Genomic DNA, 26699 nt, shown 5'->3' on the forward strand with positions numbered 1-26699 from the left:
TATCAAGTGGCCTGGTGAATATGATCAGACAACGTATTTCCTTGCGAGGATCAATTTGAGAGAAATTGGATTTATGTGAGACAAAGGTATGAAACTATAGGGTGTTTCATTTTGTTGTCCATGAGGTGTGTAGAGAAGTTTAAATGGCCAAATTTAGGATAGATGGCCATACTATTAAAAGGGGCAAACATGCTTTGCATTACAGGTTATCTAGTGCCACTGATGAGCTCTTACATTGTGATACATTTAGTGGTGAGTGGCGATAAGAAAAGTTCATTTTCAAAGCTTTGAGAAAAGTTTGTTGAAAGATAACCGACCTTGCGAGTTGAACGGTCGTCTTGCGAGGGGACCATTTCTTGGTGTTGGATTTCTTTGGAAAAGATTTGAGCATGTTGGTACTAACTTTGGAAAGCTTAGGGAACCCTCCATGGTGGACCCAAGTTAAGGAGGCGCAGCGCTCAACGTGCAATTTTCTGGGTAACTACGGACAGTCTAATCTTAAGGCGGTGGACTGTCCACCAGTCAACCTAAGAAAAAGCAATGGATTTTTTGCAATCTGTTCGTGGGCTATCCAGGTAACGGCAAACAGTCCACGCCTATAATGGCGGACAGTCCATCGACTAATTTCTATCGGGAAAAGAGTTACTGGACATTCTATTTAGGCCGTTGTGGTTCAATAGCGGACAGTCCGTGCCGTGGCTATGGACAATCCATAGGTTAGGTTTTGAACCTAACAGCTAGTTTGCTTGAACGGCGGATAGTCCGAAGACTTGTACTGTGGACTGTCTGGGAATGCCGTTTCAGCACACTAACAATGTTTTTGGGGCCTCTCTATATAGAGTAGGGTGTCTGGCTCTAGGGGCTCTCTTGGTCTTTCTTAGTGCACATACTTGGTAAGAGCACCTCTCTAGCACCTCCTATCATACTCTTTGCTTGAGGGAAACCTTTGGAGAGTGAGTGTGCACCACTAGTGCGAATCATTGCGTGAGAGATTGTGTGGCACTAGGTGGCCATCGTGCGGGCTTGGTTGCTTATTACTCTTGGAGCTTGCTTGTTCCTAGGCAGCTTGATGACTGTGACTCTGTGAAGCATGCAAGAAGATTGTGTGGTTCTCTAGAGAAGGCTTTGTGAGGGGCTATTGAGCTTATCGCCACCAGGAGGAAGGCGAAGAGCATCTCTAGTAGAATCGAGGCTTGTGTGAATGTCTAGTTGATTGGTCCACGTCAAGGTTTAGTGCTCACAATTGGATCCTACCTTGAGGGGTAGTCCAATGCTTGCGGTCTTTGGAGCTAAGAAGAGGAGCGGCAATCCTAGAACTCGCCTCAATGTTTACTAAGTGATCGGCAAGTCACCGAACCATGAGAAAAATATCGTGTGTCATCCTCTACATTGTGGTTTGCATATCTCAACACAAGTTTACTTAATTATTATATATTGTGCTTGTATTGTTGAGCTTGTGCTTAGTGTAGTTGTTTGCTAGTGTTGCTCGTAGCTAGTTGTTACCGCTTTTCATTAGTGTGTGTTGGAGCTCCCTTGCACTTGCTTGTGCTCTAGTGGCTTAGATTGTTTGATCCTGCCTACTAAAATTATTTAGGTGAGCTCTCCAGCTTGAGCTCTCCTAGCTTGGTGCCCTACTAGCACATTAGTTATATCTTTTGTTAGGGTGCTATCTAATTTTAGATAGAGGGGTGTAGTCGAGTCTTAGACCGTTAGTTTACTTCCGCACTTAAATTGTCTAGCTCTTACGATTATTTTTTAGAAATGACTATTCACCTTCCTCTAGTCGTTTATTTTGATCCTACAACATCTTGATTAGGGTGGCCATAGACATACAAAATAGAGCTATGGGGTTTGCCCTACCGCAATGCTCATGTTTCTGTCTTTTGAAATTTTCAAACACAGGTAACCGCATACTCGTGTAAATTGATTATGGATGCAATATCTATACTGACTAGGGGTCATAACACCATACTGATTATGGTTGCAACACACATATTATTTAGGGATGTAGTAAGCATACTGATTGCAGTTACAAATTTTTTGCCTAACGTCTGGTCATGTTTCTACATTTTAGAATTTTCAAATGATGTATACTCATGCATATAACTTAGGATTGAAGTATCCATACTGATTAGGGATCACAACGTACATACCGATTAAGGTTCCAATGGTAATCGTAATTAGGGTCAGTAGAAAGCATACTGAATAGGCTTATGGGATCGGCCTTACCATCTACTCATGTTACTACTTTTTAGATTCTCAAACACAAGTCCCATATGCTCATGCATACTGATTAGGTTTGCATCATTAAATATACTGATTAGAATTTCGAACAATGGAGGAGGAAAAGGGGCGCGACAGCTTACTTGGTCGCCAAGCCATACTACCTTGAGCCCCACGCGTGGGGGTGGGAGGAGCTCAGCCACACAATCAAGGGGAATGAAGAGTACTGACCACCGAGGAGGGGAGGAGCCACTGCGATGAAAGCTCCACCAAGCCACGAGACCTATGCCACTGCAGGCTCAATCAGGGACACTGAAAGGAGCGTTGGAGAGGAAGAGTCGTGCATATACATTCTCGCATGACAAACTGGATGGTGTTGATAGGAGACAAGGTCGTCCCTCAATTTCAAGACATGGGGCGACCTAAATTTGAAGAGAATATTGCCTTAATGACTGATCCATCCTTGCTTGTCTTAAACTAACACCAGCAAAATTAGAATCGTTCCGTACACAGTGGACCTCACAACCAAACACACGCTTAGCGACCATACAGACAAGATTTTGACCCTGTCCCAGTTGAATATGATGGAGAACTGCGACACAACCCCATCTGACTATTTGAGTTCATGGATCAAAAAATAAAACTGACTACTGTACATACTAGATCAATTTACATCCTAGGATCTTACAGCACCAATATAACACAGTAGCATTTACTGTGGACATATAGTTTCTCAACACATTACAACCCTAATTACCCACCAAAGTAATCAACTTATAATCTTTATAATATGCCTTATTTTGTGGTTAGCAACTTAATTATAATTTTATATAATATAATATAATAATATATCCTTATTTTGTGCTTCCTTCAAAAAAAAATACTGTAACCCACCAATCAACGAACTGCATTAGCGCAGGCCGTCGTCATTTCCTGAACAGATCGGCCGTGAACGTGATGCCGGAGCCGGGCAGCCACGCGAGCCCGTCGATGAATCGCCTGACGGTGAACCGGCTGGCAACGGCGGCGTCCATGATCACGTGGTAGCCGGGCCACTTCACTCGGCCCGCGACGCCCGCCCCGGGCCCGTAGTTCTTGTACTCTCCGTAGAACAGCGTGGCGAGGCCCGGGCTGTGGTCCCCTGAGCCAGCAGCGGCCCACTCGAGCCACCCGCGGGCCTGAATGCCAGGGCCCAGGTAGGACTCCATCACGACTGACCCGCGAGAAGGGCTTCCACGGGCGGCCCAGATACGTCGGGTACTTGCCCTCCACCACGCAGCCGTGGAAGGAGAAGCCCGTGTTCTGGTTGGGGTCCTTGCGGCCCTGCGCGGTGACGCTCCCCGTCTGGCCGGGCGCCAGGGGCAGCGTGGCCACGAGGCTGCGCTGCACCACGACGATGCCGTTGCCGAAGACGAAGTCCACGGTGCCGGCGATGCGGCAGTCGCGGATAGAGCTGCCGGAGCGAGTGCGCGTACAGCGTGTCCTGGTGCCCCTCCACGGCCACGCGGAAGAAGGCGGAGCGGTCCGAGTCCACGCGCAGCGCCACCGCCTGGTGTGCCGCCGGCCCCGCCGTGTTCCGGAACGTCAGGTCCCGCGCGATGAACCCGGCGCCGGACACCGCTGCAAGCATGCGAACGAAGCAAGGATTAAATAACATGCATGGGCTAATAGCTTGCTGCAAGGCAAACACGTGCATCCTGCCTCTCCGATCGAAGTAACTCTTGCGCCGCGCGCTTTTCTGGTCACGTAGCTGAAATTAGAAAAAGATCGATCGCGTATGCAGAGCATGAAGTTACCGAAGGTGGCGCTGCGGAAGGTGGTCCAGCCACTGGAGAAGCTGCGGCTGCCGGAGATCACCGTCTCGCCCATGCCCTCGCCGACGATGACGATGTTGGTCTTCTTCTTCCTCACCTCCACGTTCTCGTGGTACACCCCTCGCTTCACGTAGATCACGTACTTCCTCTTGCTGTGGTTCGGCGCCCGTGCCACCGCCTCGCTGACGGTGCGGTAGCGCCCGCTGCCGTCCTGCGCCACCACGACGTCCACGCGCGTCGACGACATCCTGCCGGCGCGGGCGCGCTTGGCGACGACCTCCTCCTCGACCTTGTCGCCGCCGTCGACCTCGATGTCCGTCACCCACGGCGGCAACTCGTCGCCGGCGCCGCCGGAGGTGCCGTTGTTTTTATTGGGAGGCCCATGGTGCAGCAGCGGCGTGATGCTGCGCAGGCGCTTGTGCATGGCGAGGAGGTTGCTGACCAGCTGCGTGAGCTGCGCTACGGCGGCCTCGACGCGGCGCAGCAGGCGGCCGTCGGTGCCGTGGAAGCCCTCCACGCAGGTGTCATGGTTGCCCAGCGCCGCGCTCAGCCACGCGTGGAGGTCGTCCTCGGCGCGGCGCGCCGCCGAACCGCCGCCGCCGCCGTCGGTGTCGGTGTCGGTGTCGGTGTCGGCCATTGCGTCTAGCGCCCACCCGAGCTCGTCGACAGAGTATCCCAGCAGCTCGACGCAGTCACGCACCGCCATCTCCTCGCGCGCGTGGTTGGACAGCGAGGCGAGCCCGCGGACAGCGCCCACGGCGCCCACGGCCTCGCCGAGCGTGTCGCGGAGCGCGGCGCGGAGGACGGGCACGGGGCCGCTCCCCGCGCCGCCGCGGGCCGTGTCGAGCCGCGACGCGCAGGCCTCGCGGCCACCCGACAAGAACGAAACGTTGACGCAGGCCTGGCGCAGCAGCGCGTCCTCGAAGGCCTCCGCCTCACCCGGGCTCTCGAAGGACAGGCCGGAGAACACGGCGCTGGCGTCGGCGCCGCGGTGTGCCATGATGATGAGGACCAAGAGCGTCAGCAGCAGGGCGGGGCAGCAGATAGCGCTCGTAGACGACGCCATTGCTGAAGCTAAGCTGCATGCGGCTTGCGAGGAGTGGCTTGCCATGAGCATGAGGCGTGTGTATATAGAGGTATCAGTTGTACGTGTTCTCTCTAGCTAGGTGCGAAGGGAGGCAAGCAAGGTATAGTTTGTTGGGGAAGAAAGATGAGCACGCGGGGCAAGTCTCTGTGAACCCTTTTACGCTCCCTGGGGAAAGGAGTTCCTTATGGCGGTATGTGCTTACTATACTGTTTAGACATGGTCCTTGAAATCAAAGCTAGCATTGACTCGTGTTTGTGACCAATTAAAAGAGACGGCCACAACTAAACAAATGACCATTCGAGATGCAGTAGCCAGTAGAAGATAGGACATTAATAAGCAACGGTAGTGTCGGTCAATGTATAGTTACATACTTGATCAACCCATCGATCTTTAGCAAGGCAAGGCGAGGTGATCGAGGAATCCGGGCCGATGAGATGGTGCCATGCTTGTTGTGCAATTCACATGCTTGGGCATGCATCAGATGCGCGATCGCGAGATGCGCGATACTTCCAGAGCTGAAAAAAGTGTGCGCAGGGGCCGACCGACCATTGTGCTGCACTCTCCTAGCTAGCAACTAGCATGGATAAGCTACTTCAGGGGGCATGACTCGTGAGGGCAGTAGATGCACCAACACTCAAGGTGTCTATTCTTCCTCGGTTTTGCTTGGCGACGAGGGCTTGTGGATGCGCTCGCTCGAATCGGTGCTGATTCTGAATCCACAGAGTCTTAGACTAAGGGCACTTGGCAGTTGGCACTTGTCACTTTGTCAGTATCACAACTTCACAAGCGTAATTTGACAGTTGGATGGAATCGTCAAGATGCAAACACAAAAGGGGTCGTCCCACTCCCAGCCGTCTTGGAGACTCATCCTCGGTAAAAATGAAGCCGCGACAGCGAGCGACCCTGCTTCGGTGTCCGCGCGGCGCAAGACCTCGCGCGCGCACGACCCGAGCGCGGCGACCGCAGTCCTCCCGGCCTCGGGCCCGGGTTCCTTTGCGCGGGCCCTGCTGGCTGCTGCCCGTGATCCGACGCGCTCGGCAGGCACGGCGCAGGCGCAGAGCTGCCAATGGAACTCCGGGGCCGGTCGCCGACTCGCCGGGTAGTTTCGCTCGCTCCAAATGTCATCCGTAGTGCTGCACTGTGGGCTGTGTGCTTTGGGTTCGTTTTCGTCGTTTTACAAGCATGATGGCTTTTGCTGCTATCTAACACAAAATGCATGGCGAACATGAAGAGTGGCAGGGTGCAGGCCAATATGCATTTCTTCTCGCTGGTAAGAGGAAAATCCTCTAGATATATTTTTCACTAATAAAAATTTCAGCCCAAGAAGCGTCTCTTGACCAGGGTTCAAAATTCTGGCGAAATTTAATGAATTTCGGTAATTACGACGGTGGGCGAAAGAAAATTCTGAAATTTTATAATACACTAATACATGTGTTATATAATTCTAGACTCATATTAAAAAGTTATAAATATTGTTTTAACTCAGAATAATATAAAACTAGGTTCATATTTTTTTCTCCAAATCATGCTCTATTTTCTAGGATGTAGGCACCATAATATAGAGTATGATTTTAGAGAACACGTGAAGTGTGACATCCCGAGCTGCCCTGTTCGTTTCACTGAAATTTGACTTATATTGATACTTATTCTGATTTGTTGTGAGAGAAAAAATACGGTTCATTCCACTGAAAAATACTACTCAAGTAGTGCTGCAGACCTATGACGGCGACATCGCATCCATCTAGATGTTGCTTGCCAAGTCGCAGACATTGAATTGAGAGTCTAAGAAGTAGCACGCTGGCTGCCGCTGATGGTCCAATAAATCTACACAAGTCATCGTTGTGATGTCTCTCAGAGAAGAAGATAATATTGCTACAAAGTTAAAACACATCATACATATGTTAATATATACAATCAGGAACCTGAATTGTTTTCTTATTTTAAATTTCCCGTGCACGTCTCGACAGATAAACAACGCATTATTGTTAAGCTAAGAAAAATCAGTTTACATAGCAGGTTGTGTTGTGATTCATGCTACAGTCTATAAGGATTTGTCTTGATCTGCCATCCATAGTTTCATATTTGACCTGGTTTCAGATCTTAGGAGACCATATAAGATCTAAATAATTGCAAAGTTTGATATTTTCTAATGTTAAAACAAATTTTCTAGTAAGTCAGTATTTAGTATTTAAAATGCATGCATATTTATTCTAGAAAAATATTTGAATATTTTAAGAAAATATTCTACAGTTTTTGGATAAAGTATAATTGACCCCTAAACTATCGCAAAAGGCCGATTTACCTCTCCTGGTGCCACATCAGTCAAATTAAAAACTGCACAGAGGGATAAATCAGATGTTTTTAAAAGTGGAGTCTAAAAATCTAGTTTTATGATTGATAGAGAAAAAATAAACTTGCGCAATAGGGAAGGTAAGACGGATTATTTTCCAAAAAAAGGAGCTCCCTCCATTTTAAAAGGGTGTTTGGATCCTATGGCTAAACACTAGCCCATCTCTTAAGATAATGGGTTAAATATGAGCTATATGGGCTAATAAAAGCTAATAGGCTCTAATCACCATCAGCCCGTAGTTAGCCTATGTCTAGTCCTTCTATTTGACGTCCAAAGCTCAGTGCTAATTTTTAGCCTATATCCTAAAATTATAAATTGTTTTAGCTTTGATCTGAGTGAAACATTTTTTTTAACTTAAGTCCTATAGAAAAGTACACTAAAGTCTAGAATATCAAATAAATGAAAAAAATAATTTAATGGCTAGACGATTTTATATTTTTGATCTATATATAAACTCAAAAAAATAGAGGAATTGGACGTATAAGAAAACTTAAACAACCTTACGGTTCGGGACCGAGTAATGCTCCATAGCATAGTAGACCAAGCAGTTTTTTATTTTCTCTACTCGATAAAATAGTTTATGAAGAATACCGACTGTGAGAGATGATGCAGCAGCACAGCGCATAGAGAACATGTGCTCACTCAAAAGACACGAGCATTCACAAGTAGAGGGTTCCAGGGTCCGAGCGCTTGCAAGTTGCAATCGATGAGGACGTCGGTCCGGACACCCCTATATTCCTGGGCCTGCGTATCGGTTGGGTCGAACAGTCCGTTCTTCCAGTCCTGAATATTTTCCCCACTCGCGACACAGCGCAGCGTCGACTGTGCATCCGTCCATAGCAGTCATGATGCGCCATCCGCCCGCCTGCTCTGCCTGGCCGCCGCGCCCCATCTTGTGCCGCACTCACCCCAATCTCGCGCAGCGTCGCGCCCCATCCCACGCTGCAGGGGACGTCCACCTCCGCGACCCATCCACCTTGCTTGGCACGCGACCATAGCGTGCAAAGCGCCACCACCACCCCGACACCACCAGGAGGTCACCAGCCGTTGCCCTCGACGTCCCCTTAAACCCGAGTTTGCTAGCTACTGTAGTCCCTCACCGGGTAGGCTATGGCCACCGGCGACGCCGTGTTTCAAGTGTATTAAGTGTTTCAGACTTATATTTCAAGTGTTTCATCTGGACGTTGTAAGAGTAGATCTGGGATGTTTCATATGTTGCAATGACAATATATGCATGTTTCAAGCCTATGTTCAAAGTGTTTCCGTTATTTCAGACGCATGTTTCAAGCGTTTTCATCTGGATATTGCATATATTGCTATGGCTGCACATGCTTGTTTCAAGTATTTATTTTCATGTAGTTTCAGATGTTTCAGACTTATGTTGCAAAAGTGGATCGAGATGTTGCATATGTTGCTATGACTATACACGCATGTTTCAAGAGCATATTTCAAATGTTTCATTCGTTTCAGTTGTATGTTGCAAATGTTTCATCTTTATGTTTTAAAAATAAATCGGACGTTGCACATGCTACAATGCACACGGATGGCGGACAGTGGCCTGCGGCAGCTGCCTGGTGTTGCTATCAGGACGCGTGGGATGGGCGCGGCAGGCCTGGTGCTGCTGCGAGGGTGCCGCCATGGTTCACGTACGGATGTAGGGGCACGGTTCCAGATGCTGGTGCGCGAAGCAAGCGGGCATGGGGTGCGGGATGCGATGCGGGCGGGCGTCGGGTGTAGGTGCTCCGTCCGGACGGATACTGCCTCTGGAGCGGGATTTGACGTGAGGCAAAGGGAGTTGCGCCGTGGGTGTCCGAGCTGGGCCCGGATGGACGCCGCGTTCCGGATGTCCGGGCGCTAGTGATCCTGTTGCAACAAACAATTAGCTGGTTAAGTTCTGTCCGTGTCGCCTTCTTGTTGACTCTTCTTTCTCTTATTACCAAGGAACTTTCTTGCCGGGTACAAGTACAACCCCTGCAGTTGAGCTCCGTGACTCCGTCCATGTCGCACGCCGCGATGTAGCTCTCATTCTCGCACATGGCCCCTCTGGCTTCCTCCATTCCCTGCAACCATACGTTGCATTCCATGTCCATCGTCGTCTCCGTCCCCTAGCCCCCTACATTATTGTTGCTGCCGAAGCCATAAACCAGTTGACCTCTCCTCCTCTTATTCAGACGTCGCTTCATCTTCATGCCGACCACCACCGCCACGTCGGCACCTCCCTCCATGTCGCACGTTACGACGTAGCTTGCATACGGAGGGATGCGGGACTGCCACGCCAGCACGTCGAACCGCTTCTCTTCGCAGGCTACGACGCCTTCGACGACCTCCATCATCGTCACCTTGGGGAGCTCGCTCCGTGCCTTGCCCGTCGACTTGCGCCTGCCGTAGAACAAGCACGGAGGGCTAGTCGCGTCCTTCACCGGCACGCTGGGGTAGTAATACCCAGTCTTCACATCCGGACGATGAGGTCCCCCGGCGGCGGCACCGAGCTGCAGCTCCATCACTCCGGTGAACACCTTCTGCACGCGGCGCCAGTAGCGCACGCTCAGGTTGGCACGCAGAGATGCGGCGACTTTGTTCGCCGCCAGGAATGGTGCGTGGTGGGAGATGTTGTCGAATAGCGCCATGGCGATGCGCACCAGCTCCGGGCGCTCCTCCGGGTCCGCGCCGCCGAACGAGAGGGCTTTGAATAAGTACCAGAGCTCCTCCCGGCGCGGCGCGCGCAACCTGAGCGGTGGAACTGTGTCTAGCGCCGAGTGCCTCTCCGTCCTGCTGATGATTATGATCTTGCTCTCCCGGTGCGTGCGGCGGCGCATGGACGAGCGGAACCTTCTCCATCTCTCCTCCTCCTCCTCGCCGCCGGCGAGGTCAATCACGAATATTGCAGCGGAAGCGGAGTCTATCAAACCTTGATGATGACCATGGTCGTCATGGCTCTGTAGATCAAGACCGTCACTTGTGAGATGGTGAATCTTGGCGAAGTGATCTCGCACCCTGTCATCGAGACAGGCACGCTCGACCAGCGTCCGTTTCCCGACCTCGTGAGGGCCAATGATCGGGAGGACATCGAAATCTTGCGCAGGCTCAGGCTGTAGCAGGAATCCGATGATTTGCTCCTTTTCCATCTGCCGGCCAAACATGCACATCTCCATGAACAGGTAGGCGCAGTACGGCTGGCGGTTGAGGCGGGGGCACGCACCGAGGAGCACGACGAACTCCTCCTTCATGTCGCTCAACGCGGCCTCAAGGGCGTTCACCACGATGGAGACGACCTGCCCGTGCCCGCCCGTGCGACCACTCTCCAGGCGCTCAGGCAAGTCCGGCGGGTGACCGGCTCGCCATGGCATGTGATCTTCTGCTAGGATCGATGGCTCGCCTCGTGAAGGCGTCGAGCACGTAGGAGCCTCGGCACATCTCTCCCCTCAGCTGGTTGAGCTGCAGCAGCATGGCCCGGTTGGTGACCTGCCGCGCCTCGGCCTCCTCGACGACGACGCGGGCTCGTAGCAGCGCACGCTGCAGCCTGACGACGTCATCGTCGGTGGAGCTAGCCTCTTGGAACTTGCTGATGAGGAAGGAGACCAGCCGGCTGACGATGTCGCTAGCAACTGCAGACAGCAGCACCTCCATTGCCAGTGGCCAATGTCCCTCACTCCCTCCAGTCCTAGGCTCCTCAAGGCCTCAACCCCTACACAGCATACAGCAATGAGCGTGTGAACACGGAAGGACACAGCTCTGGAATTTTATTTGTTCTTGATTTTGGGTGCAGTTAGGATGCCACAACTCACTCACCTGTCGAAGTTGCCGGTGACCCGGTATAGAAAAAGATTGTCAATGTTGAAGCCGCTAGCCGCCGATGAAAAATATTAGCATCCTACCTATGCTCTGCTAACGGGGTATAACCTGCCCCACACCCGCCCTAACCTGCGGCTGTTGAATACTCGCCCAACTCCATCCAAATAGAGAGTGTTTTGGCCTCGGGAATCGAGACTCTCCATCGATATCCTATTCAATCTTCTATTGCTAAAGGAGAATCATCGGAGAAGAAGTAATATTTAAGCTGTTAAAAAAAAGGAAGGACACAAATACATCCAAGAAATGATGAAAACAGATCGGATTTGAACGGATATCATTGATATTACATTTATTTTCATATTTCTATCCGGATTCGAATTCAAATACGGATAGTGTCAACCATGCCGGATAGTATACGATTGGATATTGACATCATAAATATACGATTTGAGTATTCAGATACGAATACGGTATCGGATGTTGAATATCCGGACTCGGATACGGACAGATTTAAACTCCTCTAAATGAATTCGGTCTCGAATACGGTCGGCAGCCAAGCTAATGAGAAGTTTGTGAAAGAAAAATACAACATAAATACATATAATTACCACAATGATTGCCATCCGATAGAGCTCTATTGCCTAGAAATATGAAGCTGTCATGGATGTGATGTCAGGCATAGATAAAAGTCTGCTGCTAATTATTCGCTGCAATGAAAGATGAAATCCTGTTTGGTTGGCTGGTTCGTATCGTTGCTGATTCGTAAAAAAGTACTGCTGGCTAGTTTGTATGAGAGGAAAATACTGTTCCGATTGGAAATTTACGATCGTTTACGACAAGCCACGGCCAAACGAACAAGCTGCTGGCTGATAGTTTGCACATTGCAGAGTCCACACCAAAGACGCATATCGTTGAACTGATGCAATAGCAGAATAGACATTGGAATCTCAAATATACCTAGGCCTTGTTTAGATTGAAGAAAATTTCAACCCGATGAATAGTAGCACTTTCGTCTTATTTGGTAAATATTGTCTAATCATGGACCAACTAAGCTCAAAAGATTCATCTCGTGATTTCCAACTAAACTGTGCAATTAGTTATTTTTTTACCTACATTTAATACTCCATGCAAGCGTCCAAAAATTGATGTGATGGAGAGAAAGTGAAAAAACTTGGAACTTTGAAGCAAACTAAATAAGGCCCTACCTCGATTCGGTGTTTGCCAGCAGTGCTCGGCACCTCGACCGGGACTGTGCTGTGGTAGGCGGAGAAGATGGCGAGAGAAGAGAGGAGGCGTGCCACGGTTAGTCCGTTCGTTTGGCTGTGGGGTGTCGTAAATAATCGTAAATTTTTAGTTAGAACAATATTTTTCTCTCACATAAACCAATCAATAATACTTCTTTACGAACCAGCGACAATATCAACCAACCAACCAAACAGGTTGCGTGGCCGCTGCGCCTCAGACCAGGAGCGGCGGTGCGCTTGCCCGCACACCGATGCCGCCGGCATCCGACACCTCTGGCGTGGCTGTGGCAGCGGCGAGGGAACGCGCTGCGGCCGCAGAGTTCTCGAAAGACGGCGAGGGAAGGGAGGAGGCGCTGCCACGGCGGAGACCTCAGTACGTACGCAAGGAGACGAAAGCAATTTTTGAGTGCATACAGCTGAGCATGTGTTATCTACATAGCGTATCGAGATATGTGCCATCTAAAACAGTAGTGTTTCATATTGAAAAGAGTGTGTTTCACATTGAATAGAGTGTACAACATGAATCTCAAAGCTGTTTTGGACGGTGCAGATATCACATGCTGAGCATGTACATGCTGCAATACGTTTTTGCAAGGAGACGGAGGCAGCAATGTTCCGGAGCTGAGGTTGTGGAGGCCGCGCCGCTGACATGTGGGCCCGCGCGAGAACAGTGATAGCTGACGATAGGGCCGAAACGGCCGCCAATCTTGGCTGCCGACTGGTCGGTTCGTCCGCCGCACCACCTACGCTCTCGCGTGCGGCCCAGGTGAGTTTTTTTTTCATTTTCTTTTTTTCATTTCTTTTTTTCATTTTCTTTTTCTTTTTTCTCTGTGTTGTCTTATTCTACTTTTTATTATTTTGTTTTATTTTTTCTTTTGTGCGTTTTTATTTTTCTTTTGTTCTTTATTTGCTTTTTGCTTTTTTCTTTTATTATGTCGCATTTCATTCTTCTTTGTTTTATTTCTTGTTCTTCTATTTACTTCGCTTTTCTCTTTTATGTTTCATGCATATTTTTTTATTTTGGTTTTCATTTATTTTTTTTATTTTTTTATATTTTTATTTTGCATCTTTTTTCTGTGTTATTTGACTCTAATTAATTAATTCACTAATTTTATTTTTTAATTTTATGATATATGTGATGTCCACGTAGTATATATGTGATGTTTTATGCAATATTTTGTGATGTCCGCGAGTACAAATGTAACGTTCTACGATGTTTTTATGATGTTCAATATACATTGATATTCTAGGATATATTTTGATGTTTGGTAGCTTTTTCTTCTTCTTTTTATTTGACTCTAATTAATTACTTTACTAATTTTATTATTTTATTTTACATTTTATGATATTTTGTGATGTTCACGTAGTATACATATGATGGTCTATGCTATATTTTGTGATGTTCGTGTAGTATTAATGTGATGTTTTACGATGTATTTATGATGTTCGGTAGTATACATGATGTTCTAGGATATATTTTGTGATATTCGGTAGCTTTTTCTTTTTTATTTGACTCTAATTAATTACTTCACTAATTTTATTATTTTATTTTATATTTTATGATGTTCACATAGTATACATATGACGTTCTATGCTATATTTTATGATATTCGTGCAGTGTTAATGTGATGTTCTACGATGTATTTATGATATTCTGTAGTATATATGTAAATAATTTTTTTTCTAAATACACCTAAGTGAGATCTTGATTTGAAGGATTTATTGTAAGAAACACCGTGGCACAATCGAAATTTAATTTTAAAACTCCGTTTAGGAAATATAACTTTTTAACTTTCAAACAATATGCACATGGATGATATCAGCAAATTTGTTTCACATGCATGCTTTGTACTCTGTGCTAACCTTAAGGCCCACAAGAAAACTGAATTGGGCCCAATTTAGTGAAGCAACCGAGGGAGGAAATTATTTTTCCTGGGAGAGGCGGGCCGGCATCCTACCCGCCACCTTGGGTCGGCAGGTAGGCACCCTCGAAACAGCAGTTTGCGGCGTTGACTATGGGTTGTGTGGAGGGTCTACAAGCACAAGGCCATGGCGAGGGCTTTCGTACGTGTATGAACAGGGTAACAGTAGATGCCGACCGTAGATCTATGCGTGTATTAATCTTTATTGATTGATTTTAGGAGACATAGGTGCACCAGATTGCTATCTTATCTCCTATATGATTTTTAAGAAACCTTATAAATGAAATATTATTTTGCCCTAAGAGCATTTTCAATAGTTCCAAAAAAGCTACTGGTAAATCCATGAGTTTTGTTAGGTTCATCCAAAAGTTTCTAAAACCTCGGTCCTATGATATAGAAAATAATTTTACATCAGGAATCCTAGACTATTTCTAAATCATCCTAACCACTTTTATATTTTCTCTCTTGTATATTTGTATCAGGAACCCTGTCGTACTCTTTATTCTTCCCCACTGCCCTTCTACCTATTCTTAAGTTTCGCAACAGGAAAATGAAATGTAAACCTATAGTGTCGAGTATCGATATTAGGGATACCCAAAGTAAGGAAGTTAGCTGCCTACGCTGACTTCCTCGGATGAGGGCAAGACTGTATTAAAAAGTCTCGCCTGATCCCAAGGCCGCGGGCTCTGCCTCGCTCGACCCTAAGGCCACGGGCTCCGTCTCACCCGACCTCGAGGCCGCGGGGGTCTCTCCTGTAACACCCCAGGTGTTTGTCACCAGTTAAGCAATGGGTTTAAACTCAACCATGGCATGTTAAGTGGTGATGGAGATGTTAGGTCAAACATATGAAAATGAGCCACCACTTAAACTTGGACCATGCACCATTGCTTACATGCTGCCTTTTTAAAAAGTATGCTTGAGTAATGTTGGTTGTACTTGTTTCATATGTCTCGCATCAATATCCATCTATATTGATCCATGAAAAGTTTCATGAAGTTTGGAATTAAGAGTCACATGAAATGACAAGTTATGTCCTTGCCTGAATTTCTTTATTAAGTGAATGGAATTATAGGTCATCAACCAAATCTTGCTACCTTTCCCAAATGACTCTAATTGAACTCTACAACAAAAGTCATGAAAGGTTCGTAGTTGAGCAGAGGTCAAGAAAATGCATCAATCGGTCTAAAACTCTGATTTAAGCTTTACCGCGATGCTACTTTGACCTATGTTGACCAATTGCTTTTAGTGCTTGCATGGAGTTGCACCTTAAATAAAAGTTGAAGATTGAGTAGAGTAGAACAAAATTTGTTTTTGGACCAAGAGCCAGATCAGCTTGGAAATAAGTCAAACAGAGGCTCGAAGATTGAATCAGCGATTGTTTTCAGACTTAGAAATATTCTAAGTCAGGAATTCATCATCATCGGCGTTGGCATGTCACGTTCTCAGTGTTTTCGTGAAGCAACTTGACTTTACCCCAAAATAGAAGTTGGAGCTAAGTTTATGAAGAAGAGCATGTAAAAAGATAGCACCAGTTTGACCTCATTTTCACAATCAATTTGAATGTTTACTTAACCGCTGTCAACACACCGACACTGTAACTTTAGAGCTTAATTACCTACTAATCCATAGATCTAATGGTCTTGCACCCTTAATACAAGTCGAAGAGCATTCTGAGGACAGCAACTTTTCTACAGGCGCCAAGGTCTGAATCGAGCTGGAATATGCCAATAACAGGACCTGAAGTTAGGCTCGTCTCGCCCGCCATGTATTCGAGTTTATGTCCGCGTGGTCACCATGCACCGAGAGCGCCCCCACCATTGCCACACGCCGCTGCCGCGCGTCCCACCTCCGTGCCACGTGCCGCCTCATGCCCTGCTCCTCCAAAACCATGCGCTAGAGCTGCCCCACGCCTCCCTCTCTCTCGCGCTGCCACTCCTCGCTTCGCCAGCCGCTCTGTGCCGAGCTGCGGCCATGGCCGCCATTACCAAGCAGCAAAGCTTGAGCTGCTGCTGCTGCCCCTCGGCCTCCCCATGCCCAACTCCATGCTCGTGCCGTCCACCATAAAGCACATGTGGTGTGCCTCTCCTTCGAGTGCCGCACGCTGCCGTACATGGCGGCCGCCGTCTCCGCATGCACTAAAGCCGCGGCCAAGCTGGCCTAGGTCACTGTGGCCGTGCTGTGCCCCTTGGCCAGCCACGTGGGCTCCCCTAGGAGTGTGCACACGCCCCCAACACCGCCATTCGCCACCGGCGCCGCCTCAACCGGCTGGAGCCGCGAGCCCGGTCGCTCCCTGCTCTGCCGTCGTAAGGATGAAGATGAAGGACGTCGTGCTCAAATAAGGGAAAAAGGGAAGGATCTTTCTGTGAAGTTGTGACTCATGTGAATAGTGCTTAGGAGGACCTCTTCGTTGACATTTGATTTCTATTTTCCGCAGGGACCCCGATGCAAGATTTACATTGCTTTTCTTTGATTTTAGCAGATTTGGATGATCAAGTTTAAAATTCATAGTAATTAGTAGAAATATCATAAAATAGTAAATGAGTACTTTTTGGAATCCTTGTAAAATTATCTATGCAGTAGATCTATAATATGACATGTTTTAGTTTAAATATTTTGCTGTAAAAAGAGATTTATGCAGATAGGTTCTTAATACTAGTTGTGTCTTGTCTTTTTTATAACTATAGTTTTTGTGCTCAAATAAATATGAAATTTTTGTGGAGTGCTAATAAGGTTATTCTTGATGTCTGGGAAAAATTTCAGTATTTTAGGCTTGATAGTTTAAGATCTATAAAAATAACAAATTACCTGTATTGCTTTGCTCATATTCTGAATAGGTCTGCATGTTTGAATTAATTGGCTTAGTTAAGTTATGAATCATGGCTTTATGATAATACATGAGTTGTAGTACTTTTATTAATATTTTCAAAAAGCTAAATATCATGATTTTTGGTTAAGTAGATCTTGAGTTATACTTGCTTAAATCTCTGTGGCTGTTTCCTGCCTAAACCCAGAGAGGGTTTCCTTGTTCTTACTGTGGGGTCTTCTTAATAGTAGAATTAGCTTAAGGTGTTTGTAACAAAGTTGTTTAGAATTTGCTAAGCTTTCTAAAAAGTCTAGAACCACATTTATTGGACATGTATAACTCCATTTATAGCTGTTTAAAGTGGCATGTCAGTTTCTATCTTTGTTTTGGACAGAGATGCAATTATTGGATTAATTGACCCTTCTAACTATAGAATAATCTTAATATGAGAATAAGAAAGTTGTAGGTAACTTCCTAAGATTTTCAAAAAGTTATGGTTCATGTTTGTTGGAGGTCTAGAACTCCAGTTATGCCATTTTGAAACTACTACTACTTTTCTGTCCTAATTCGGTGTAGGTCTAAAACATTGTCATGTTTGACCTAGTTAGCTTTGAAATACGCTTTTGGTGATAATAACAAAGTTGTAGATAATTCATGTATCTAGCTTCTGTTAAAATTTTGTGGTATTTGGCCTTGTGGTTTGTGAGTTATGCCTGCTTAAAGTTGGGTTTCAGAAATGGCTGCTCTCTGTCAATTGTGGACCAGTTTCTGTAAATGGGTATATTTGACTTAGTTAACTTGAGAATCATGCTAAGATGATTAAAGATGAATTGTAGAAAATTAAATAAGCTTTCCAGAATGTCTTGTTGCATAGCTATTGTATTTGTATAACTCTAGTTATGATCCAAACATGAAGCCGTTGTTTCCAGTCCAGAAATAGACATATGCTAGTTGTGGTTGTTTACTCCATGTGTTGCTAAGTGTGGCTTATGCCCTTGTTGATGGTCAAGTTATGATACTTGTGACCTTATTAAACTTATGTCATGCTTGATGTGCTTGCTCTCTATAGTTAGTTGTGTGATGTTAGTTAAATAACTATTGGTGTCTATGTCTTGCATAATCTTGTGTTTGCCTTGAATGCTTATGTGATGTATCTTGTGTTACCATTCATCACATTCATACACATGCATCTTGCATCTCATTTAGGTACGCTAGATGAACCACAGTGAAGGATGTGATGTGGAGCTGAACTCAAAGATTGGGTTTGGTGGATCTATCCCGGAGACGGAATGACTAAGCAAGTGCTAGGACTAGAGATGTCACCATGATGGTGCAAGCTAACTGAACTGACTTGTGTCGAATCCCAGGCAAGCCCCAGGAGCATTCTAAGTCTCCCATAGTTTTTTTACAAATATATTGAGTATCTTTTATTTTTGATGATGCATTAAGTATAGGAATTGGTTGGAACCAATTGTTGCATTATATCCTTACCTTATCCAGATAAAATCCTATGAATCCTAATTAAGTGTAGGATCGAATGATGCTTAGCTATGCATAGACTGGTAGAAGTCGGGTGATTTCCTATCACCTGCGAGATGTAGGATAAGCTCTGGTCATAGGTTGGCTATATTTGCTATCGTGGGAAAAGAACCATGTGTTAATAATGAATGGAGACTGGACGGGATGACGGTAGTGTAGCAACAAGGCATGGAGGTCTTGGGTGTGAATCTATCCCCATCTGTGTCGTTTGAGGACCGATACGCTATACGTCCTCATGTCATGTTGAATGCAGCCTAACACTTAGCTAGCCGGTGAAAGCTCTAGTTTGGTTTTGGTTAATTGATGAAACCCTAAGTGCTAACCTAGTTTATCAAGATGATTATGAGATAGGTAGCACTACTCCAAGTGATGAAGCAATGACGAAGATCATGACAATGGTGATAGCATGGTGATGATCAAATGCTTGAACTTGGAAAAGAAGAAAGAGAAAAACAAAAGGCTCAAGGCAAAGGTATAAAATGTAGGAGCCATTTTATTTTAGTGATCAAGACACTTAGTGAGTGTGATCACATTTAGGATAGATAGCTGTACTATTAAGAGGAGTGAAACTCGTATTCGGAATTCGGTTATCAAAGTGCCACTAGATGGTCTAACTCATTGCATATGCATTTAGGATCTAGTGGAGTGCTAACACCCTTGATAATATTTGTGAAAATATGCTAACACATGTGCACTAGGTGTTGCAGGGTTGAGATGGGTTTGGGTCGGCGGGATTTGGCGCTTTCGGGAAAAATGAAATGTCTATTTTCTATTGCGCCGGATGCAAAATTCTTGGTGGTTGGCACATTTGAGCAAGGGTAAAGAAGTTAGAGTTGAAATGGAGTTGGTCGAAATAATGCTGGCATCGGTCTACTGACCGGACGCTGGGTCACTCAGTGACCGGACGTTGAAAGGCTGCGTTCGGTCGAGCTGGCAGAGAGGTCGCCAGTTTCGGTGTTGCACCAGACGCTGGACCTGAGATGCACCGGACACTGGTTTCTGTGTCCGGTCAAACTGACAGGTCTGCATAGTGGCTAAGGGTTGAGCACCGGACGCTGGCTGCGTTCGGTCAAGGTGGACCGGACGCGTCCGGTCGAAAAAACATGCCTCGAGGAGCTTACTGGAAACGACCGGACGCTGGGGCTTCAGCGTTCGGTCAGTTTTGACCGAAGCGTCCGGTCGGCTTCGTAGCCGTTAAAATCTGACAAACAACATTTGAAGCCAATGACACATGGCGTCCATCGGGTGACCGGACGCTGAGGGCCAGCGTCCGGTCGGTATGACCAGAGCGTTTGGTCAGAGCGTGTTTTGCCCAGTGAAGGGGTACAACGGCTCTATTTGATGGGGGCTCTATTTATAGCCCCATGGCCGGCTCAAGGGATAACTCTTGCACATTTTCATTGACATAGCATCCTTGTGAGCTTAGCCAAAGCCCTCCCACTCATCTCCATCATTGATCCATCATCATTGTGAGATTGGGAGAGAATCCAAGTGCATTGCTTGAGTGATTGCATCTAGAGGCACTTGGTATTCGTGTTGCGCTGTGGATTTCGTTTGTTTCTCTTGGTGGTTGCCACCACCTAGATGGTTGGAGCAGTGGTGGAGGATCGGCACGAGTTGGTGATTGTTCGTGGCCATCTCCGGTGATTGTGAGGGGAGTTGTACCTTCCCCGGCGGAGCGCCAAAAGGTAACTCTAGTAAATTGCTCATGTCATTGAGTTATCTCACTTGTGGGTCGGTTCTTGCGGTGTCCAATCATGTGGACGAGGTTTGTGAAACACCTCTTAGCCGCCGAACCACCAAGTGTTGGTCGACACAACAGGGACGTAGCGTGTTGGCAAGCACGTGAACCTTAGGAGAAAATCGATTGTCTCTTGTCTTTGGCATTCTCCCGGTGATTGGCTATATATTCATCTTGTGATTGGTTCATCCCCTACATGTCGGTATAATCACTCTACTCACTTATTTACATTCTTGCAAACTAGTTGACACAAGCTCTTTAGTGTAATTAGAATTGAGAGCTTGCTTTATTATTTATATTCATCTAGTTGAGCTCTTTAGAGTAGCAAGGTTGAGAGCTCTTAGTGAGTAATTACATAGCAAGTTTATATGCCTAAGTAATCATTACAACTAGAATTGTTGGATAGGTGGCTTGCAACCCTTGTAGAGCTAGAGCAAGTTTGCATTACGCTATTTGTCATACTAATCAAATTGCTCTAGTTGATTTGTAGATTTTTAAATAGGCTATTCACCCCCCCTCTAGCCATATTAGGACCTTTCAGCCGGATAACTCGTTCCGACCATGAAGCCTAGTAGCTCGACTCAGGTCGGGAACACGAGCAGTGGCGCGTGTTCTAGAGGTAGTAAGGTTGTGCGAACCATTGGCATAAGCCCAAGGCGGGTTAGAGTCCCAATCAACCTTGGCAGAGTGGTTCTCTGAGAATGCCGATCTGTTTGGACTCACGACTCTAGAGTTGTGCCAAAGGTGACTTGATTGCGACCCTGACGGGGGAAGCAGGGTTTGTGTTAGGAATACCCCTCCAGCTGGATAGAAATCGATTCGAATTGCCGTCTCTCCCTGGATAGTGAGAACTTGACTGAGCAGCGGCAATGTAGATTCACTAAATTTAAAGATATGGTTAAAGGATGATGATGATGATGATGATGATGATAATGATAATGAGCCATGAAATACCTGATATGGTTATTATTGTTTGCAACTTAATCAAGTGATTGATTAGTACATGTGCTAATATAGATGGTAGGTAATGGCTAAAAGTCACTGCTAGTACAGGTGAATAATGCTAATGGTTACTCAAGCTTTTATGCAAAAAGGTTGTCCAGCTAGATCCACTGATAAAGCCTTGCATAATCCTTGGTGTCACTTTATTTTTGGTTTATGATGGGTAAGTCTAGCTGAGTACGTTCGAGTACTCAGGGTTTATCCCACCATATTGTAGGTGAAGTTCTCAGCCTGTTGAAGATGGTGGCTAACCGCCAATGGGCTCGGTGATTCTATAGTTACTTCTCATCTATATGCTTTTGCCTTGATGTCACTTATGCTAGCAATGTATTTGGAACTTATATTAATGTAATCATTTGAAAACTATGTTGTTTTCTCTAATCGGTTTTGAAACCCAAACTTGTACTATTATTTGTGAACCCCTTTTGTAATATTATTTCTGCTGCAACTCTGCGTATATGATGTGTATTTGTTTAATCACACGATCTTGGTTGTGATATTGATTTACCGAGGCCTTTCAGGACACTCGGTGGACTACCGGGTTTATATAAGTGAAAGTATGCGCGTGTCAACATGTTAGCGGGGACAACCATACTTGATCTTGTATAAATTAGGCGGTTCTGTTATAGCTGGCATCAGAGCAAGATTAAGCATAATACTATCATGTACATAGTTTTAAAAACAAAGTTTTGGTTTTAAAAATCCTATTTTGACTAAAACTTTAGCTACAGGCAAATTTGTCAAAACTTATTTGCAAAACTATGCTAGCGACATCCTCCTTTATGCCCAGTTAAGGACTATTAGGTGGCTATCTAAGTACTAACATGGGGGTTTTACTTTCGTCATCCATACAACGTGCTATTGTATGGATGCCATTCGCTTGAATGGTAATATATGGATCAATTGCCTCTGCGCCTAGGTAAGTGTGAGTTGTGAGAGCATGACCGTCCAACTATCGGTCTAGGGGAGAGTTAGCTTTGGTTACTGGAATATTTACATGTTACACACATGTATATATGAAAGTACTTAATTGTGGGTATATCTGTTGGGTAGCTATGGATACCAAAGTATATATATCTGGGATGTATATATGTAGAGTATCTTAGTTTACTGCTTTCATTGTGTGCTTATTTATCTGTTGTAGGGATGGGCTGCAATGAATTTGCCTACAGGTACGCTAACCATGAATGCATAGATTGAATATAGCTGACGACTAGCTATATATCGAGAGAGTACGTGTTATGCCACCTACATAGAACGTGATTGCCACCTTAGGCTGGCAATTTTGTGAGGATGAATAGGACAAGCATGCATCATGATTGTGCTTGTGCATAAATATGCTTCCCTCACTTTGTTCTAATATTAAGTAACTTGTGAGCAATGTGATGTTACTATCTTCCCTATGTGAAGCTAGACAAAATACCTTGTCCCATGCTGCTTGAATAGCTATGCTTGAAGGTAGTGTGTGATTAGTTTCGTCTTGTATGTTTGCTTCCAAAGGAAATAGATGACAAGTTATTAATTAGCAAAAACTTCACCCCTTCGAAAACCAAATTGCTAAATGTAAGTAAAACTTGTTTTGTAGAGATATCCACCTACTTAGTAAAAAGGAAATAAAAAGATAACAGCACCTTACTACCAAGTTTATGTGTAGTGGTGTTGCTGTAGGTGACTACTTGTTATGGGCGAGCTTTGTGCTTAGTAATAGTCGCTTAAGCTAATCGGATTGAGTATATTCAAAATGCTTGCTTAAGACCATGATGTATGTGTGGATGCTCGTTATCTAGGTAGGGCCGTAGTTGTCACCCTTTTGTCCTCGGTAAGCATACGAGTGTTGAAGAGCGCTATCCTGGAACAACATCCAAGTTTTGATAATCTCATGGTTGTCGTCTCCAATTAAGTTCTCTCTTAGGAACCTGAGCCTGTACATGTGGTTGCTAGCCCTTGAACATTGCGCTTCAAAGACCTATATCCATGCCTTTGCTTGACCTTAGGCCCAAGCTTAGTTCCCTTGAATGCTTGCATGTTTTGTGGTTGTCTCGCTCCTGTGTGGGAGGACCCTACTGCAAAAATCCTTGTTAGATCTCATTGCTCCTTCTTTTATAGATGATCTGGTGCAACGCTAATCGCTATCTATTCTGGCTTTGGAACCTTTTTTCTCATAGATCATGTCATTGCTTTATCAACTCAATCCCTAGTCAGTGCATTGGCTCTGGCCCTTGAATCTCATTTATTTTGCCTCCAACCCTTTCAAGTCTCTGGATGTTTATCAGTCTTGATCTCATGTTGCTGCTCGGCAAGACCAAATCGCATGTTAATCTTTGCACCTTGGTGGACACAAGGCATGTATGGAAATTAGGCAGGAGTCCCCTGCTCAATTATCTTCAGCAATTAAGCTATGTTCTCTTGCGCTATGTTTTGATCTTCGGATCACCTCCTTGTTGACTCCTAACCTTGTGACTACCATTGTTTGCTATCCCTCCTTTTCATGGTGCTTGCTCCTATGTAACCAAATTTGTGCCACATGAAAATTCTTGTGGGTTGTATGTTCAGTAATGGTGTCATGATTAGCGATCTATGGTGTCGTGATGAAACCAAGAGCCTCCTATGGACGCGCACACAAGGTTGTGCTACTCAGCACGCACTGGTATTGAGGTTCCTAGTCATGATCCATTACCAAACTGCACCGATGTGTTATTTTCACGTGAGCTCTTCCTCGGTTATCTCTCCTTATCATGTCAGTAGATCTGTATGTTGAACTAGATACTATAGGACTTCCTTCTAGAGTCGTCCAAAGGATAATCTTTGAAGAATAGGTCACTGACATAAACAATAACAGACTGAAAGAGATGGTAGACAAGTGACTCTACTTGGCTGTCCCTATAATGACATCGGTCATCTAGTAAAAAACTTATGTCATTGTCATTGGATCAAAAAGGCACACAACACTTAATGTTGGACAAGTGGTTAGTCAGATAAGAATCGAACATCACATTATGATTATGACCTAGCTATCCAAGTCTTGATCATTATGTGCATGCAGATCGCACAGTCGAGATCAACCATCTCTAGTGTGACCCCTTGTATGCTGACTTCGATGGCGACCATCTGTTATGCGTCAATCACAACTATTGTTGGCAAGAGTGAAGATTTAGAACTTGAGACAACTGATTAGTTACTAGTCGGAAGCTTAACCTCCAGCTAGGTGACAACTTTTTGCCAATTACGAAGGCTATGTCTCGCAGAGCAATGTTAAGCAATGTAACAGCAAGCCGTTCAGCAATGCAACTACTGCTTTGTTTTCCAAAACATGTGCTATCAAGTCAATTCCATCTTGGACAATCACACAGATAGTATAAGACGTTGTATCGGCTACGTAAGGAGCTAGCGAAAGCACGTCCCTAGTTTCAGTCAGCATCTTTGTACCCATAGGTGCCACTAACGCATGTGTCTAGACTCTATTGGACGAAGTGTCAAAGGATATATAGGAATGGTTCCTTATCTCTATAGGACAGTCCCTCCATGTAGAGTAGGCTTTGGGTCCCAAAAACATAGCCACAAGTCCAATGCTTGTGCATCGTCAAGTTGGTGTCTAGATCAACGGCGGAAATTGTTACCTAAGAAACATGTCAGGAAGACTATAGCCTCCATCCTTAGCTAGAGAAAGGCTACTGCTGCTATACAAAGAGATCGAGAGTATAGAACACACACCACAACGCGTGAAGCAAAGAAAGAGAAGAACGAGAAATCTATCCAGATTTTAGGGTACAAACCCGAACATCTTCAAGTCAACGATTAGTGACTCAAACATGGTTGGAATGGCCTCAAACTTTGGTGACCTCATTCCTCACTTAGGACACATCGATGCCTTAAGTTTGTTTGAGGATTGGTTGAGCGAAACATTGGATTTGAGAGATATTTTGTCAATTTGGTACGCTATAATTACAAAATAGAGCAGTTTTGGTAGCCGCATTGTTTGGATAGTCAAACAGTGTCCGTTTGAGTGGAATTTTGGTGAGCAGTTAGGGGACTCATGGATCTGTATTCCTACCAAAATTCATGCACAACGGAGCACTAGTTTGTGAAATATGAACAGAAAACCAAAGAGTACAGAATCTGTAATTTCTTTGTGACTGCGATCATCCTTCGCATTCGAAAGTTATGTTTGCAATTGATGCCAAGGTATGTAACACGGTCAATAATTGTTGCTAGATAATCCTTTAGATGCCCTAAAGAAGACTCCTTGTACCCCTTTGTACCTTGTTCTTGGCCTCTTCTATCAACAATGTTCGAGCAATCGAGGTGTTCTACGAGTCAATTTGTACCATTGCAAATCGGAAGCAATTTGAAAGGTGTCAAACAACAGATTTCAAAATTGTGATTTGGAGATATTGATTGACATTAAAAATGAAGCCCCAATGTCAAAAGTAGTTCCACAAAGATAGTTTCGATATAGTGCAAGTCAACCCAACTTACTGAGCAACTGCACCATGAAGGAGAATCATACTCAAAATGCATGGTAGTGAACTATTTCCCTAGTTTGAGGAAATACTTGCAACTTTTATTATACTCTAGGCCTCTCTATTCATCATCCTTGGCAATGTTTTCCAATGCTGCCTTGTCATTTGGTGCCTTCCATGTGTTTTTACGTAAGAGGTTGCACCAAATTTAACCTAGATTCTTGTGGCCACTTAGATTCTAAGGTTCCCTTAGCTAATGAGCATCGAAATTGCTGGGTAGACAAAGTTAGCTATCACATTCATCTTCACTCAATAGACTTAGATAATACAGTGTTGTATCAGAGAAAGAGCATTACACACATGGAACATTATGTAGCTTTGCATCAGTTGACATCTGAGTGATTTCACCGCTACAACCAGTTTGGATATTAGTTAACTAGCTTCTCATACCCTCAAAGGATGTTTACCCTGTCTATGATCACATCCTTTACGGGAAGTTGTGCTCAAGCCACTTTAGTAGAGAACTGCTTTTCAAACCTGATGCTAGAAACGCTTGTTGGTACTACCTAGTGCCACTTCTAGAATGACACTAAGAAGTACTTTAATATTTTATGTGACTAGAACGAATATAAATATGAATATGAAGGGATCTGCAAGCGCACATATAATTATACCATTATAGCACTTCATCTGAGAGTATTCCAGGTATCGTTATTTATATT

General features: G+C 45.2%; 1 protein-coding gene and 1 pseudogene across 1 annotated transcript; both read right to left on the bottom strand.

Annotated features, from left to right (window-relative positions):
• Positions 1–3064: 3064 nt before the first annotated feature.
• Positions 3065–5109, bottom strand: LOC136458010 (putative pectinesterase/pectinesterase inhibitor 22; annotated as a pseudogene).
• Positions 5110–9579: 4470 nt separating this feature from the next.
• On the bottom strand, positions 9580–10701 carry LOC136460446 (disease resistance protein RGA2-like). The gene has a single exon (XM_066460137.1). It carries the CDS (start codon positions 10699–10701, stop codon positions 9580–9582), a length of 1122 nt encoding a protein of 373 aa, XP_066316234.1.
• Between the last annotated feature and the right edge of the window lie 15998 nt (positions 10702–26699).

Source organism: Miscanthus floridulus, chromosome 6, assembly GCF_019320115.1.
Source record: "Miscanthus floridulus cultivar M001 chromosome 6, ASM1932011v1, whole genome shotgun sequence".
In the NCBI taxonomy this organism is placed as follows: domain Eukaryota; kingdom Viridiplantae; phylum Streptophyta; class Magnoliopsida; order Poales; family Poaceae; genus Miscanthus; species Miscanthus floridulus.

What these genes read in the sequence shown, in the direction of transcription:
- LOC136460446 (XM_066460137.1), bottom strand. Translation starts at nt 10,701, where the DNA reads ATGAAGGAGGAGTTCGTCGTGCTCCTCGGTGCGTGCCCCCGCCTCAAC.